This window comes from Cebus imitator, unplaced genomic scaffold, assembly GCF_001604975.1.
Source record: "Cebus imitator isolate Cc_AM_T3 unplaced genomic scaffold, Cebus_imitator-1.0 Scaffold69, whole genome shotgun sequence".
NCBI lineage: Eukaryota > Metazoa > Chordata > Mammalia > Primates > Cebidae > Cebus > Cebus imitator.
The window spans coordinates 4,607,384-4,626,953 of record NW_016107384.1 but is presented as its reverse complement, the minus strand read 5'-3'; the positions used below and the strand labels follow the sequence as shown (position 1 = coordinate 4,626,953).

At 34.3% G+C, this 19,570-nt stretch overlaps 1 protein-coding gene across 1 annotated transcript in view; it reads right to left on the bottom strand.

Moving 5' to 3' along the window:
• The window catches only part of TTC6 (tetratricopeptide repeat domain 6), a 247,353-nt gene that overhangs the window by 53,475 nt on the left and 174,308 nt on the right, over positions 1-19,570 (bottom strand). Inside the window, exons 17-22 of the mRNA XM_037739398.1 lie at positions 15,230-15,399; positions 12,076-12,196; positions 10,463-10,613; positions 7,552-7,634; positions 6,571-6,647; positions 5,808-5,968 (exon numbers count right to left, since the gene is read on the bottom strand). Coding sequence (XP_037595326.1) covers positions 5,808-5,968; positions 6,571-6,647; positions 7,552-7,634; positions 10,463-10,613; positions 12,076-12,196; positions 15,230-15,399 — 763 coding nt within the window. The remainder of the gene's footprint in view (positions 1-5,807; positions 5,969-6,570; positions 6,648-7,551; positions 7,635-10,462; positions 10,614-12,075; positions 12,197-15,229; positions 15,400-19,570) is intronic.

The window sequence follows — 19,570 nt, the reverse complement described above, 5'->3', positions numbered from 1 at the left end:
AAAAAAAAAAAACAGAAGAAGAAAGAAGAGGGAGAGGAAGAGGAAGAACAAGAAGAATAAGAAGGAGGAGGAGGAGGAAGAAGGAAGAAGAAAGAAGAAGGAGAAAAAGAAAGTCAATGAAGCTAGCAAGAGTTCTGATTCCAAACCAGAGGTGCATTCGTTTTCTATTGCTACAAGTCAAATTACCACACATTTAGCAAATTATAGTGACACACATTTATCATCTCACAGTTTCCACAGGTCAGGTGATTGGGCATGGCTTAACTGGGTCCTCAGCTCCGGGTCCTGCAAAGCTCTAATCAAGGTGTCAGTTGAGCTACATTTTCCTCTGGAAACTCAACTGGGAGAATCAGTTTCCAAGCTCATTAATGTTTTTAGCCACTTCATTTCCTTGAGATTCCAGAACTGAGAGCCCCAGCTTCATTTTTTAAAAATTTTAAGTTCTGGGGTACATATGCAGGATATGCAGGTTTGTTACATAGGTAAATGTGTGCCATGTGGTTTGCTGCACCTATCAACCCACCAACTAAGTATTCAGCCAGCATGCATTAGCTATTTTTCCTAATTCTGCCTCCCTTCACCCCTCTTCCTACAAGCCCCAGTGTGTGTTGTTCCCCTCCTTGTGTGTCCATGTTTCTCATTGTTCAGCTCCCACTTATAACATGCAGTGGTTTGGTTTTCTGTTCCTGCATTAGTTTGCTGAGGATAATGGCTTCCAGCTACATCCATGTTCCTGTAAAGGACATAATCTCATTACTTTTTGTGGCTGCAAAGAATTCCATGGTGTATATATACCACATCTTCTTTATCCAGTCTATCATTGATGGGCATTTGGGTTGATTCCACATCTTTGCTATTGTGAATAGTGCCATAATGAATATATGCATGCATGTATCTTTGTAATAGAATGATTTATATTCCTTTGGGTACATACCCAGTAATGGGATTGTTGGGTCAAATGGTATTTCTGCGTCTACATCTTTGAGGAATCACCAAGCCATCTTCCACAATAGTTGAAAAGTATAAAAGCATTCCTATTTCTCTGCAACCTTGCCAGCGTCTGTTTTTTTTCTTGACTTTTTAATAATCACCATTCTGACTGGCATGAAGCAAATCAAAACCACAATGAGATACCAGCTTGCTGGCTGTTGGCTGCACTCAGGTCCCAGCTGCCCACAGTTCCTCACCACATCACTCTCTCCATAGGAAGTCACAAAAAGGCCAAAAGGAGACTCTCTCTCTCTCTCTAGTCTACTAAGAAGGAGGTCCTAAATACTACAACATAATCGAAGGAGAAACATCCCATCAATTTTGCCATATTCTATTGGTTAGAAGCAAGTCACAGGTCCTGCCCAAACTCAAGGAAGGGGAGGAGATAATATAGGGTATGATTAAGAATAATCTTAGCGTGTATCTACCAGATGACTCCAATGATCTGGCCCCCAGTAATTTAACATCCTTGCCACATGCAAAATATATTCCTCCATTCCAAGGTCCCCCAAAGCTCAGCTCATTGCATCTGCTCAACATCTAAAAGTTCATCATTTAAAGCAGATCCAACTCTGGATGAGGCATTTAAGTATAATCTACCAGGTCCCATTCCTGGGGCACAATTCCTGTCCATCTGTGGACCTGTAAAATTATAGAGACAAGTTATCCATCCCCAAAACACCCAACATGCAATAGTGAGACAGGCACAGAATAATATCTACAGACATTCTGGTTTAAAAAGGAGAAAATGAAGATTAAAGGGAGCCATTGGTCCATGACAGTTCTGAAATCCATTTGGGCAAATGCTCAGTCTTTTGATCAGGTTTCATAACATTTATGGCTCTTAGTGTCATCCTCTGGGTTCCTAGTCTTGCCTTCTGGGTCCTCTTTCCTTTTTTATAAAAGGTTGTACATGTATGTAGCTGAGTTGTTTTATCGATCTACTCCTGCCAAAATGATTTTGAGGTCTGACAGTCTTCATTTGGTACTCTGTTGGAGTCTAAACTGTCAGTGTTTATCAATAAATAATTTTCTTAAAAACTTTGGGGATCTTCCATGGATTTCATAGGGATTCACTTCATTAGACAGAAGCCACATCCACTAATTTTTTTCAAGAAAACTTCTTGTCTACTTTGGCCTCCTGCTGAGATGCCTGAGGGACAATGCCCTTAAGCTTCTAGAGATCCTCAGATTTGGTTAAGAAGATTTGTAAGGCATGTCCTTAATCTCTTGAAAGGAAAGAGAACTAGTGTGATTCAATATTCTGTCCTCATGATCCTTCTAAGATCTCAGCAAAGTGTTGTCCAGCCACACCTTGTCCTTTTTCTGGAACATGCTTTCTTGACAGTGTATTTTATCCTCCTTTGCCATCTAAGGAAGTTGAGAATTTTCCACACAAACAAGTCCAGGTTTATTTTGTTTAACAGTTCTTAACTTATCTTTCCTTTCTCACACTTATACTATTAGAAGCAAGAAGAAAGCTGGCAGTACTGTCAACGCCTTGCTTGAAAATTATTTTAGCTGTATAACCAGGCTCCTGAGTTATTAGTTCTGCTTTCCATGCAACTACATGGCAAAATTTTACTAAGTTTTTAACCACTAAATAAAAATAATCATGTGTTGCTCATTTGCTGCAGAGTATATTAGTGTCTTTAAAGACCAGATATCTACTAACATTCTGTTTGCTGCCATTTAAGCTTTTTCTGTCATGTTCCTCAAAATCCTTCCAGCCTCTGCTCGCTGCTTGGTTCCAAACTTCTCCTACACTTGTAGGTATTTGTTATAGCAGCACTCCATTTCCAGGTACTAAAATCTGTATTATTTTCCTATTGCTGCAAAAATAAAAAAAAATCACAAACTTAATGCTTTAATACAACATGCATTTCTTATCTTGCAGTTTCCAGGGTCCAGGAGTCTGGGCATAGCTGAGCTGAGTCCTCTGCTTAGGGTCTCCCAGGCTTCAGTCAAGGTGTCCACTATACTACATTCTCATCTGAAAGCTCAGAATCTTCTTTTAAGCTCATTCTAATTGTTGGTGGGTTTTGTTTCCTTATGGCTGCATGACTCAGGGCACAGGCTTCTTACTGGCTGTTGGCTGAAGACTGTCCTGAGGTCCTCAAGGCCACAGCAGTTCCCTGTCATGATACCCTCTCTACAAGCAGTTAATAGTATAGTTCTTTGCTTCTTTAAGGCCAAGAAGGGAATTCCTCTCTCCAGTCTAATACGCAACCTAATATAATCATGGGAGTGATATCCCGTCATCTTTCCCATACTCTATTGGTTAGAAGTATGTCACAGGTTCCACTCACACTCAAGGTCGCACAAGAGCACAACTTGTTGAGGGACACCTTATCATGTGGCCATCACAAAAGGAAAGAAGCCAGATTGTGGTGAGGAGTATAATGAGTGGAAAGTGAGGAAATGAAGATAAGGAATATTAAAAAAATTCCAAGGTTTGGTTGTGCCAGAGAAAAGAGAAAAAAGCCAATAATTGGAGAGGTCAAGAGAGCAAAAATAAAGGTTTTTTAAATTTCTATACTGAAGACAGTTTCTCATGATTAAATGTTTATGGAATGAAGCCTATAAAAACTATTACATGCCCAGAGAGAAAAAGGAATAATAATGGCTAATGTTTATTAAATGTATGATATTAAAGCATTAAATAATCTTTCAAAGAAGAGATCATTACAATCTTTAGACAAACTAATTGGCTAAATAGAAAAGAAGATATGCTCTCCAAATAATCTTATGAGATCAATACTCAAATCCCACAAAACCAATCTCACTGATAAATACAGACACAAAGATCCTCATGACCAACTCAAATTTAGCAATGTATACAAAAAGATTATATATTCTAGTCAAGCTGGTTTAACCCAGGAAAGCATCGTTGGTCTAACACTAAATTATGTCATATATTACTTAATTTCATATGTGACAAACAATCTGCTACATTAACCTATTAAAGGATAAAAAAATAATAATCATTTCAATACCTGATGAAAAATAACTTGATAAAATTCAAAACAGAAATAGAAAGATTATTTAACCTTTACTTTGTTTAAATTATCTACAAAAATCAGTCCCAAACTTTATTCACAGTGGGGTAAACTTCCTTTAAGATTTGAAAGAAAATAAGGATGTCTTTGTCACCACTTTTAGTCACTTTGTCTTAGAGTTTCTAGTCAGCACAGTTAGACAAGAATAAGAAACAGAAGACATAAAAAGAAAGGAAAAAATAAAATTATTGTTATTTATAGATGACATAGTTTTCTAATTATGAACCCAAAAGAACAGACCTAAACATTTTCAGAAACAATAAGCAAGTTCAGCAAGGTGGTTGGCTAGTAGATAAATATACAAAAATCAATTTCATTTCTATAAATCATCAGCAAACAGAAATTTTTTAAAAGGATACCCTTTTTAAAACCAGCAAAAACTATGAGAATACTTAGGAAAACTTTTAGCAAGGGATATGTAAAATCTATTTAAAAGAAAATGGGGAGATACATCATTATGATCATAAACTAAAGAACTCAATATCATAAAGATGTAAATTCTCCCTAAAATAATCTAAAGATTCAAAATGTCAAGAGAGTTTTTAATGGACCTTGGGCAAGCTAAATGTAACATGTATATGGCAGAGTAAATGTTCAAGAGTAACCGGGAGTTTCCTGGAGAAGAATATGATGTGGGGACTTTTTCCACCAGATATCAATAATTTCAATGATGTTATAGCAATTAATACACTGTACTACTGGGCCAGTAATAGAAAAATTGACCAAAAGAACAGAATAGAGAACCTAAAATAGCACATGATCCATATACATGTGAAAACGTGTAATAAGATAGATGTAGCACTGTACAGTTTTGGGTTAAGAAGAACATTTCAATAAATGATACTGAAACATTTAAATATCCATATGGAGGAATCTGAAATTTTATCACTCTCTCATGCTAAAAGAGAATAATCTTAAGATAGAGTAAGGTCTTAAATGGAAAAAGCAAAAGTTAAACTTTCCAAAGAAAATATGGAAGAATATCTTGACTTTGGAGTAGAAAAGGGCATCTTAAGATATTTTTCAGGCACCCTGTTGACAAATTTTAAAATAGACATATTCAACTGCATTAAATTTTAGAAGCTCTCTTCATCAAAAAACACCATAGAGACAAAAGACAAGCCACAAGCTGTAAGAAGAGACCCGGTATACAATTAAGGATTAGTGTACAGAATTTACATCTTAAATTCCTAAAATCAATAAGAACAAGACAAATGACAAATGAGCAAATTGATAGAGCAGGAAATATGAATGGCTGATAAACATAAAAAGATTCTCAGCCTGATGCTCAAACTGAGAAGTGAGAATTAAGACCACCAGACATCAATTTTTATCCACCAAATTGGCAAAAATAAAGCCTAATAATATCAATTATTGTAAAAGATGCAGATCAACAGGAACAGGAATATATCCACACTTCAGCTGGGAGAATACATTGGTACTACTCTGTGAAACAATCTGTCATTTCCTCTAAAGCTAAACATTCACTCTTACTACATACCAGCAATTCCACTCCTTGATATATATCCTCGAAAACTACTCCACGTATTGACTGAAGACATGAAAAAGAATATTTTAGGCAGCCCTATTCTTAAGAGGGGGCAAACAAAAGAGAGAAAATAACCCAAATGTTAATTTACAGAAAAATAAATAAACAGTATGACTTAATTTTGTGAAAAATATTTAAAATGGCATACTAAACACAACATATACACTTCATTCATAAGTTTAGTAAACATTACTCAGAGGACTTTTCACCTTGGTTCTCTTAGCCTTCATTTGAACTTTTGCTAATAGAGCATACATGGTCATATCAGTTCTATTCCAACTGATTCCATCCAAGACTTCAATGGCCTTGTCGTGGTTTTCACAAAATGAGTAAATGAGGGCTTGCTGTATAGGACTCAACTCGATGAGGCCTAAAAGGAAAGGAAAGTTTATCAATATCTTTGCCAAGTATCAAAGATTTTGAATATAATTATTTTAAGAAGTAATTCAAGAATTTGTCTTTATAATATGAATTAACAAATCAACAAATTATAAAATTAACCAATTATGCTAAGATCTATTTACTACCAGTAAATACCTAACAATACTGATTGCTTCCTTTCTGGTATTTATCCTCTCCCACCCCTTTACTACAGAAATTTCACAGGAACATCTCCTAATATAAATGTTTTTCTTAAGAATCAACAAAGCAAATGGGATACAGAGAAGTAAAAAAAATAAATAAATAAAATTGTCACATATATATATATATATATATATATATATATATATGACATTCCAATTACAAACAAAAAACAGAAAAATTGTAAGCTTGATATTTCCCATAAAAATCTCTCTCACAAAATTCACTATGAATCATTTTACTAATTGACAATATACATATAAAACTAAAGTTTCAAAATCTAATTTGACTTTCAAGTGAATTCTTCATGCTATTTATACATAACTATTGCAAAATAGCATAAAAAATTTAAAGAGGTATTTCTTAAAAGTTATAATTAATTGTATTTACCTTTGTCCATTTCTGCTACTTGATAAATAGTAAACTTTGCAAGATTGTAACATTTCATCATAAGAAGATATTGTCCTCTGGAAGAAATAATAGTTTTTTGACTCTGAGCAGCTAAAAATATTCTATAAAGTTTCTTATAATCTTAAAATTTTACAATATATTCATTCTTATTTGCTTATGTATGCATAAAAAATTATAGACATTTTATATAGTCCAAGTACACCAATTAGCATAGTGATGTAATGAGAAAACTTAGGACATGTAACACTGAAAGAAAAATACTCAAATCCCTTTTTGCAATTCTCTGTATTTAAAATGTTATACTTTTTGCTGAGAAACTATTAAAAGATAAAGTTCAAGGCATATAAAAGAATGGATATATTTACATAAATTGATAAAATGTAGTTCAAGGACAAAGCAAGCCCTTATCAGGAAACCATTGTTCCATTCCATTATCCCAGGTCTATAAATCCTTAAAAGATTATATTTTTGATAACTCAGAACTTGCAAAGGATATCTTTATAGCAAGTTCTACTACATTTGAAATACTACACGGAACTTGGTAGAAATGTTATACAATTCGTCACTTTTTTTTCATTGAATTAGCTGAGGTTTATGTTTGGTACACATGCTTACGTTTAATTGTGGACATAATGAAAACAACTGTTCAAAATATGTTACCTTACTCTTATAACATATGTGATAAGTATATGACTAGTCACTTAAAAAGGCCTCAAAGAACTTAAACACTAAATAGTTATATTTTGGTGCAATGTTAGAGCGAAGGGAAAAATCTGCTTATCTTGTGTAATAAATTATCTTAAAGTTTAACAAACTGGCTTGCTGGTGGGGAAATGACAATTGCCGGGAGATTAAATGTAAAATGGGTAGCCTGAAAGGTTCAAGAGAGAACTGAAGATCCCCATTCAATATATCTGATGTTAAGTTATCCCAAGAAGAATTCAATTTCTATGTTCATACCTTCTTATGTATAACTGGATTCCATCTGGCTGAAGGTGGATAGCACGAGACAATTCATTTACTGCCTTTTTCAATTTATGCAACTGTTGAGTGATAAACAGAAACTTAGCTCCTAACAATACCGATCACTTCCCTTCTGATATTTATCCTCTCCCACCCTTTAGTACAGAATTTTGCAGGAACATCTCCTAAAATACATGTTTTTCTCAAAAATCAACAAGGCAAATGAGATTCAGAGAAGTAATAAAAACAATGTATAGAATACTCAGTTTTTAAAAATCATTTATCTTTAATTTTGAAGAATAATTATGCATATCCACATATACTATTTCACATAAATGTGATTATATAATACATTCTGGATTGTGTATGAGTGTGTGTTCTTTTTTCATTTGGCTTTCAGTTTTTCTCCCTCAACCCTAACAACTTTTTCAGCAAACCTGATCCATCTTAATCAAGTAGCATGGAGGCCGGGCTCACACCTCTCATTTCAGCAATTTGGGAGACTGAGACAGGAGAATTGCTTGCTGAGGCTAAGGGGTCAAGACCAGCCTGGTCAGCATAGTAGACCCTGTCTCAACAAAAACAATAGTAAGAAAAAAGAATGAGAATTAACGTAGCATGCAAAAGAGGGTGAGATAAAAACTAAAACTCTGTTCCACTTAAAAATAAGGAAGGAAAAACAGGCCTACACAAAAATTAAGTAAATGAATGAATATAACAAAATACAAAAATTATGAAAAAGCAATCTATTAAACATCAATATATAATGAAAAGTAAACATTAATTATTCCCTTAATACTGGTCACAGAAACACAGTCTGAATTTGTACAAATCTAGGGACAAAAATCAACTACTATTGGAAATATTACCAAAGAAGCACTATACAGACCAGAGCAAAATTAACCTGGGACAACCAACCAATCCTTTTATTGTAATGGCACAATGATGCAAAGAAGCGAATGGACAAAACTAGTTTGTGCATGGAAGCAGGCAGTACCTGTAGAGATGGTATAAATGTTTGGAGGAAATGGTGGGTAGACTCAAAACAGGGAACAGAAAAGGAGGAAGTTTGAGATTTGTTTAAACAAATTGGAAATTTTCTGTGGAACTTCAGGCCTGCTGCTTCCTAAGCTAACTCTGTTCAGGATGGTGTAATTAATAAATCATATAGTCATATGTCCACATTGCTACACCTGTTCTACCATCCATATATGTCTATGCATTGAGGAAACCTTGGCTTAAGCCAAACTGAGGCTCATTCTCAGATCTCTACAAGCTTCCCTGAATTAGACCACTACTAGGCAGCCTTAGATTAAATTTACCCAGAAGGTTGAACCCACTTAATGGGAGTATGTATTCTTGTACATACATGCACAAGGGTTTATTTACAATTATTTTATTTACATGTAATTGTATTGTACAAATTTCACACTCTTTTGTGAGTCCTAGTTTTCTTACTCAAAAAATCTCATGGAAAACCTTCCAAGTCAGCTAGCATAGTTCTATTTATGCTTTTTAAAATTTTTATTATATTCTATGGTGCGGATGCACCACAAATTATTCAATCAGTACTGTGTAGAGATTTTTGCCTCTCAGAACAGCAGTCTTTGACTGTATCTTTACACCCTGCTGTCATGCTGGTGCTTCGATTTCTCTATGCACTCGGAAAACTCCAAATTCTGTAGATGGTCTTAGCTCCATCAACAGGGTTAGGTTAAGTAAAAGAGTCACACACTAAGAGTATATCCATCCTTTCCCCAACAGAGTCAAGAGGTAACATGACCTGGGGGCAACACTGAACCCGCCCTCGGTCCCCTACCTCTATCGTCGGCAGGGTAAGGACTTTTAACGGGACTCTAGTCACATTGGGTCCTGAGATATAGACAATGGAGGGCAGAGCTTCCAGATAATCCTCTGTGGACATATAGTGTGAGCAAGGAATAAACCTTTGTTTTAATACAGTGATTTTTTTTTTTTTTAACCTCAGCATAGCCTAGCTTATGCTGGCTGAAACCAGTATAGACAGGCGACAAATGTAGAAGGGCAATTAGGAGCTAACTCCTGTGGGGTCTTGCAGACTTCTAGTTTTTGTAGAATTTAGCTTTTATTCTAAACACAAGGGAAGCTATTGAAGGATTTGAGCAAATAAGTGAAATAATCTGACATGTTTTGGTAACATCGTTGTGGTTGCTATTTGAAAATCCATCCCGGTGAGAAGCTAGTATTTGGACAGGGCAGTTAGTGGTGAAGTGGTGGAAATGGGTGTCTACTTTGAAGGGTAGAGACAAGAGTTAACAGCATTATCTCTGAAAATCAGATCTGGCTGGAATTGGAGAGGATTTTTCCTGTTTATTGTGCTGTTTGAATTTGTCACACCAGGGACATATGACATTTATTTTTAATTTAAACAACTTATAAAAATTTAAAAAAAAATTAAAGGAAAGTATGAATGGTGAGGATCCCATTCTATGGATGGATCCCATTGTATGAACCCACCTACTCACCTGTAACACACACACACACACACACACACACACACACACACACAAAACATTGGACTATAGACTCAATTTGTTAATAGTAGCTATTCCCAGAGAATAAAATTATAGATAATAGTTTTTAATTTATTCTTATGCACATGCATATATTACCTGCAATAAATATGTTTTTGTAATAAATAAAAAAAACAGGTATTACCTTCAAAAATGAAAGACATAAAAATGCACACCTTGAAAGTAGAGACTTTATAAATGAGTAATTAGAGTTAACTCTACCAGCTTAACACATTGTTTACACATGCATTAGCCCCTAGAATTAGCTAAAATATATATATATTAAAATTATGTTGAACAAATATCTAGAAAATTGAAGTTTATTTTAAAAAATCACGGTTCTCAGCCTTAAATACCTTAAAATAGGTTTCTGCTCGACAGATATAGCTTTGAATACATAAAGGATCAATTCTAATAGCCTCAGAAAATTGCCAAATGGCTTCCGTGTAGTTATCCAGGTGTAGCAGCTGTATGAGGCCAATATTTATATAAGCCAAAGTAATAGTTCTAAAAAAAATATGAGAGAGTGAAATCTTGTTAAATATTTTTAATTATTCCAAATGTTCTCTAATTAGGAATAAGCTGAATGAAATACATTCATCAGTATTCATCACAGTATTTTTTAATGTTTTATGATGGAAATAAACTAGCTATATGCTCTCTATGAAAAACTATAAACACTTTTATAAAATCCTTAGCAGGGAATTGATGTTTTTAGAGTTTGAGCTAGGATCAGAATTCCTGAAGTCTCCTAGACTTTTAGCAAAACTTTACTCTTCCTTGATTTACTCTTCAGTTACCTAGAGTCACAAGATTAGTTTTCCTCAAATAAAGAGTCTTTACTTCAGGTTATGTTCTATTGGCCATGAATGACAGTGAGAAATAGTCACATTCAAGGGTTTGGTGGCTTGGGGTTAAAATCCTCTCCACATATATATTAACACAGCTGCTTTTCTGTATCAAATAAATGTCATTTATCTCTCTTAGAATCAAATGATTTTCAGTAGAGAAATAACCTTAGAAATTATCATGTTTGATGCCTCTATTTCAAAATGAGAATGCCACCCATCCAATAATCCAGCCTCACAGAATCCCTGACCCCTTGCCTAGACACCAAAATTCCTACCGCTCACTTTCCACCTCTTTGGAGCTGACACTCTTTTTTTCTTTCTTTCTGGCTCAAAAATTTGCAAAAGAAAACCACTGTGGTCATTATGGGGATACGCTCCATGAATTTCCTGTGTCAAGTTCAAAGTTTACCTTGGATAGGTTAAGTAAACAGTCTGCCGGTTGACACAGGATTGGCATGATTAGTTACTCTTCCTGACACCTTCCATTTTCATGAATGCTTCATTGGAAAAAGGGGAATTTTTAACTAAGTTCTGTGATTTACAGTTTGACTTCTGACTACTGCATTTAACTTTCAGTCTGTGTTTCTTCCTGAACTTACAGTACTAGCTAAATTATCCCAAGAAGAATTCAATTTCTAAATGGTATTAGCGTTTTTATTTTGCTTTACTAAACAAAATGAAGCCAGAGGTTCTAAATAGAAGGTTGCCTTCCATTGAGTTGTATGTTGTCCACAGCGATCATATGCTACGCAGAATATTTTTTCATTATTTTAAAACTTAATGACAGTTTTCCACAAAGTTAATTTCAAAAAGCTCTAGCCTGGGCATCTCCAAGGTCTTCTTAATAGTATTGATTACTTATACATGGATTTAATTCCTGTCAAATTTTTTTTAACTTCTAAAATTTGCAAAAACACCTGAGGCAAACAGATGTTTAAAAGGTCTTATTTTAGAAGTAATCTTGCTTTTAGAAGTAGTATTCGATTCTAGGATGACTTTATAAGGGTCTCGTTTTTTACTAGGTTATCAATGATGAGGGGAAAGAAACTTTTTCTCCCGTTTCAGGTTTTCAATTTTATACAGAAGTGAAATCAATAAATATGAAAATGAAAACGTACCTTTCTAGAGAAATCACAGTTTCAAAGTCACAAATTGCCAGCAACCAAAGTTTCAGATGCGCATAGACTATTCCCCGATGTAGAAAACAACCAAGATTCTCATAGCCATCATTTATGAGTGCTTAAAATTTAAAAAAAAAAATGTATATTATTCAGATTCTAAAACAACCACATGTAAGTTGCTTTTTAGTCTGTAACCTTCCTATTGCTTATTCTCATTTTTTAATGTTACATAAAATAGAAACATATCTATGACTGGTACACTGTTTGGTAAGTAAAATAATAGTATCATACATTAAAATGTATTTATTAGTAACAATGTGGCAATTGTGGTTCACAAACTTATTAGAGCTGAACTAAATCCTGATGGGAATCTAGCATAGTCCACTCACTATATAGATGAGGAGATTAAAGTCCAAAGGGAGTAAGTACATAGGCCAAAGACTGGCCTAGAATTTAACTCCAGTTAGAAGGGTGCCATGACCCTTGGCAGCCTAATTTTAACAGGAAGCCATCATTACTGACCAAGGAATAGGCTTGGGTACTAGTCCTGAAGGCAGAAAGCGGAAGTCAGGCTTACACACAAACAGGATAGACAAGAGGCTACACCAAGGAAGGCAAGCAGAGTTTGGAGGTAAGGCTGACAGCTTTACTATGCACATCCCAAATAACAGCTATCTGGGATGTATATCCCAAATAACGGAAGGAAGAAAAAGAACCTCCTCCCAGTACTCCAGGTGTGTGACTCTCATCAGCAACCAGTCTAGAGGTCATCTCCTGTCTCTTGCCTACTGATTGCCCCTTCACTTTTAAGACATGCTAGTGAATTAGACGGGGTTTCTACAAGTTTTGACACATATCTTTTAAGCTTCCCAAGCTGTTCTGGCTTAAGATGGAAAGTGTTACCAAAAATGTGTACAATATTTACAGTCTAGGACAAAAAATATTCACAGTACTGGATTTAGGGAAGTATAGCCAGTGTCAGCAATGATCATACAGATTAAGTAAATACAGTCATGCACCACTTAACGGCAGGGATGTGTTCTGAGAAATGCATTGTTAGGAGATTTCTTCATTGTGCAAACACCGTAGAGTGTATTTTCACAAACATAGATGGTATCTGTTATATATATATATAAACCTAGGCCTGGGTTTCCAGAAAAAATTTCAGAACCCAATATATAGAAAGAGTTCTTTGATATCACATTCTCCCCTTGCTACAGTTAACATGATGATATATATATCATATGGAAAACCAAATGTCCCCACAACATTAATGAATATCAATCATTTCCCCTACTTATCTGCAAAGCCAACATCAAGTGCCATATATCAGGTTTAACCATAGTATATACAGTCTGTTGTTTACTGAAACATCATTATGTGGCACATTGACTGTTATCACTTGAAGAAAATCTAACTGCTCAGTTCACGGTATGATTGGCTAGCAATGAAAAAATCAGCTGTAGTTTGGGTGGTTGCTCCTGAAAAAAAAAAATTCTTCTCAAGGAAAAAGAAAAAAATATATTATTTAACCTCCCTGTGCTGTGGCTTTCTCATCAGTAAAATGTGAATGAAAATAGTACCAAGCTCATATAATTATTCTGAATGCTGAGATACTCCTTACTTGGCACTTTAAACAGTGCTTGGCAAGTAGCAAAATGTCCAATAAATGTTACATATCATTATTATTAGCTTTGCAAAATATCTTTTTTTGTTGTGGGTGATAAAACTCCTTGGGCTATCTGGTAGAAAACGATTGGGGCTAAAATCAAGTTTGTCTGCTCTGGATAATTAAATAATAGGAATTTTGTTGAATTATTGTGATAGACTAGAAGTGGGGAGAGGAGGCATCAGAAGCCCAAAACTTGTAGAAGAGGGAAATACAAGAAGCAGGCCTTTAGAGGAAGACCAGGGAGACAGAGATTTAGCCAGTGGCAGATGGATAGGGCAGATAGAGCCAGATAAAATTCTAGAAAAGGGTGTAGTTTGATCTTCAAATTTAACTTATCTGTACTAAATTTGTCCTCTGAATCTTAAAGCATTCAGTAACAGATTGTTAGACACAACATGTCTTTGTCAATGTTACACTGGGGAATGAAGGACAGACCTGGGAAAAAGCAAAACCAAGAGAACGATAGCCACAAGAAGTAAGGATGGGCAAAGATGGAGAATCCAGCCAAATGTTGTAATTGTACTCAAAGATGATGAAAGAATGGGACAGGAATCCTCAGTCCCCTTTCACAAGGATCCTTTGAAATAGAGGGGAAGACACTAGACTCCTCTCAACACACGGAATGAAATTTGAGTTATTGTACTTTAATATTAATGAGAAGGGTGACCTCAGAAGGCAAATGGACTTAAGACTGTCAAATAGCAATCACCTTAGACCCTCTTCCCTGTGGAAATCTGGTTGTCTCTTCATCTCTAGACACTGTCTAATCTAGGATGATGGGATTCTAGAACTTTGGTAAACACAGGCATGCCTGGAGTTTTGGGCTCAGGCTGGATTTTGTCAGGATGGGCTCATTCATTCTGTTAGAGGCTATTTACTGAGCAATGACTCCATGCCCACAATTGTGCTGGGCACATACATAAACTAGTAATGTGTTGATTGAGGGTAACATAGAAATGGCCATTTTTAGCTGTTGGTATCCTTAGCTGCTAAGGATTCTCGAAACCTATTTTTAGTTTAGGGGTTAAAAACTGTGAATTTGACAAATCCTTTGGGCTGAGCCTATGGAGCAGGACAGAGCCCATTAGAACAATTTACTGCCATTTTAGAAAGCTGACTAGGACACAGGCCTGGGTTTCCAGAAAAATTCTCAGAACTCAATATATAGAAAGAGATTTCTTTGATATCACATTCTCTCCACAGTTAACATACAGACACACACACACACACACACACACACACACACACAGGGCATATTAGAAGCACTTCTAACTAAACCATTATAGCTATATATTCATATATACCCATTTAAGAATATTAAAATGTATAAGCTTATGTCATATATACTTATATATGTATATTAGTATATAGTAGTATACATATTATATTAGTTACCCCACATTAGCATTCACCACTATGAAATTGAGCTGTTGAATCTCAAATGAGATTGTTATATACACGTAATTGAAGGCAAAGTACCTGAAACGCTATAATCCTGTAGCGCTCTAAAAGGGTTACTCTTTCTGAATAAGCAACCTCGATAATACAATGCTAACCAATTATTAGGATCTAAGTGAATTGCAGCAGAAAAATCTTGAGTTGCTTGTTTATAAAATTTCCTCTTAACATATGCAATCCCTCGGTATGTCCTAGGGAAAAAAAGTTCATTTTAACAGGTATTGTAAAATATATATTTTCTCTTTTTGGTAAACCTATACAATTAATTTTGTATTTGAGTAACAATCTGCAAATGTTTCTCCTGGCTCTGCAAGAGACTTTAGTCATGATGTTAACAGCAAAAATAATATAAAATTTTTATAAATTGAAATACACTTTATTGCATACATAATTATATGCTTATTAGGTACATTCTATATATTAATTACATGTCTACTAATTTTATTTCTTATGTTCATCATGGAGGTATGTCAATAAAGTAAGTACAATATTTATTATTATTTATTGAGTCCCCAAAATGTATTAGGCACTAATTTATACAAAATTGCTCTTTAGAAAAACAAAATAATCAATTTTGCAGAACATGGACTCCAGTGAGTAGAAGTTGTTAGGAGGTTTTTCTCTGGTTCTTGAAGATACATCCAAATACATGAGAGTCTGCTCTTTCATGAATGAAAACTATTGTATTGGTTGTATACACTGTATTCCTTTATCATTAACTTCTGACTCCAATTTTGAAATTATCATTGACTTACATCCATGCTGAAAAACTCATTTTCAATTAGTTAGTAATGTGAAGCATAACCATTTTGGAAATAAAACAAAGATGACAAGGAAAAACAGAAGAAAGAAGTTACTAGATTGCCTACTTAGAAAAAATAAAAATAAATCTACAGGGAGGGTAAATCAGTGTTCAGAAATATTATATTGTAAAAGCAATGAGAATTTGGACAAAAAAATGTAATCAGTATGTTGGCAGACTGATAATAGAGGTCTTTCAAAAGCACTAAACATCTTGAGACTCAAGATATTTTATCTTGTAGGAAAATGATTTGTATCTTGATGAGCTAAAAGACTAATGAGAGCAAAGAGAAAACATACCAAAATCTCTGGGATGCAGCTAAAGCAGTGTTAAGAGAATAATTTATAGCATTAAATGCTGACATCAAAAAGATAGAAAGACCTAAAATTGACAACCTAACATCTCAACTAAAAGAACTAGAGAACCAAGAGTAAACAAACCCCAAAGCTAACAGAAGACAAGAAATAACCAATATCAGAGCTAAACTGAAAAAGACATAGACATGAAAACCCTTCAAAAAAATCAATGAATCCAGAAGCTGGTTTTCTGAAAATTAATAAAATAGGCCATTAGCTAGACAAAGAAAAAAAGAAAGAATAATCAAATAAACACAATCAGAAATATTAAAAGGGATATCACCAGTGACCCCACAAAAATACAAACTACCATCAGAGAATACTATAAACAACTCTATGCTCATAAACTAGAAAATCTAGAAGAAATGGATAAATTCGTGGACACACACACCCTTACAATATCAACCAGAAAAAGCCCAGGACCAGTCAGCTTCACAGCTGAATTATAAAAGATGTACAAAGAAGAGCTGGTACTATTTCTACCGAAACTATTCCAAAAAATTGAAAAGGAGTAACTCCACTCTAACTCATTCTATAAGGCAAGTATCATCCTAATATCAAAATCTGGCATAGATACAACAAAGAAAACTTCAGGCCAGTATTCTTGATAAACATTGATTCAAAAATCCTCAACAAAACACTGGCAAATTGAATCCAGCAGCTCAGCACAAATCTTATTCACCACAATCAAGTTTGCTTCAACCCTGTTATGCAAGGCTGGTTCAACATATGCAAATCAATAAATGTGATTCATCACATAAACAGAACTAAAGACAAAAGCCACATGATTATCTCAATAGATACAGAAAAGGCCTTCAGTAAAATTCAACATCTCTTCATGTTAAAAACTCTCAATAGAATAGGTATGAAAGAACATATCTCAACATAATAAGAGCAATCTATGACAAACCCACAGCCAATATTATACTGAGTGGGCAAAAGCCAGAAGCAGTCTCTTTGAAAACTGGCACAAGACAAGGATGCCCTCTCTTACCACTCCTGTTCAACATAGTTTTGGAAGTTCTGGTCAGGGCAATCAGGCAAGAGAAAGAAATAAAGGGTATTCAAATAGGAAGAGAGGAAGTCAACTTATGTTTGTTTGTTTATGATGATTCTACATCAAGAAAACCCCATCACTGCAGCCCAAAACTTCCTAAGTGAATAAGCCACTTCAGCAAAGTCTCAGGATACAAAATCAGTGTGGAAAAATCTCTAGCATTCCTTTACACCAACAAGACAGGCAAGCAGAGAGTCAAATTATGAATGAACTCTCATTCACAATTGCTACAAAAAGAATAGAATACTTAGGGATACAACTAACAAAGGACATAAAGGACCTTTTCAAGGAGAACAACAAATTACTGCTGAAAGAAACCATAGATGACACAAACAAATGAAAACAGATTCCATACTCATGGATGGTTAGAATCAATATTGTGAAAATGACCATATTGCCAAAAGCAATTTACAAATTTAATGCAATTCCCATAAAAATACCACCATCATTATTCACAGAACTAGAAAAAAAAAAATCGCAAAATTTCCATGAAACCAAAAAAGAGCCTGCATAGCCAAGGGAAGACTAAACAAAAGGAACAAATCCAGAGGTATCACATTATCCAACAGCCTGGTATTGTTATAAAAATAGGCACAGAGACCAATGGAATACCATAGAGAAATAAAGAAATAAAGCTAAATATTTACAGCCAACTGATCTTTGCCAAATCGAACAAAAACATAAACTAGGGAAAGGACACTCTACTAAACAACTGGTGCTGGGATAATTGGGAAGTCACATGTAGAAGAATGAAACTACATCTTCATCTCTCAACTTATACAAAAGTCAACGCAAGATGGATCAAAGTATTAAATCTAAGATCTGAAACCATAACAACTTTATAAGATAACACCTGAAAAACCCTTCTAGACATTGGCTTGGACAAAGACTTCATGACCAAGAACCCAAAGCAAATGCAACAAAAACAAAGATAGATGGGACTTAACTAAACTAAAAAGTTTCTACACATCAAAAGAAATAATCAGCAGAATAAACAGACAACCTAGGGAGTGGGAAAAATATCTTCACAGTCTATATATCTGACAAAAGCTAATATCCAGAATCTACAAAGAACTCAAACAAATTAGCAAGAGAAAAACAAACAATCCCATCAAAAAGTGGGCTAAAGACATACATAGACAATTCTCAAAAGAAGATACACAAATGGCTAACAAGCATATGGGAAAAAGCTCAACATCACTAATTATTAGGGAAATACGAATCAAAACCATGATGTGATACCACCTCATTCCTGCAAGAATGGTCATAATCAAAAAATCGAAAAACAGATGTTGGCATGGATGTGGTAAAATTAAAACACTTTTACACTGTTGGCGGGAATGTAAACTAGTACAACCATGATGGAAAGCAGTGTGGAGATTTCTTAAAGGACTAAAAGTAGATCTACCATTTGATCCAGCAATTCCACTACTAGGTATCTACCCAGCGCGAAAGAAGTCATTAAATGAAAAGATACTTGTACATGCATATTAAAGGCAGCACAATTTGCAATTGTAAAAACATGGAACTAGCCCAAATGCTCATCAATCAATGAGTGGATAAAGAAAATATTATATATATATATATATATATATATATATATATATATTTATCACATATATATGATGTGATATATATATAATATATATATCAAATATATCATATATATCATATATATTCCATCATATATATAATATATATATATCATAGTATTTCATCATATATATGTGTGTGTGTGTGTGTGTGTGTGTATGATGGTATAGATATATGTGAGATATAGTATTCCATCATATATATATCTCACATATATATATCCCATCATATATATATCTCACATATATATATCCCATCATATATATATCTCACATATATATATATCCCATCATATATACATATATCCCATATATATGTGAGATATATATGGGATATATATATATACATATATATATATACATATATATATATAGAGAGAGAGAGAGGTGGGATATATATATATGATGGGACATATATATGTGAGATATATATATGTGATGTGTTTTTTTTATATATATATATGATGGGATATATATATGATGGGATATATATATGATGTGAGATATATATATCCCATCATATATATATCTCACATATATATATCATACATATAT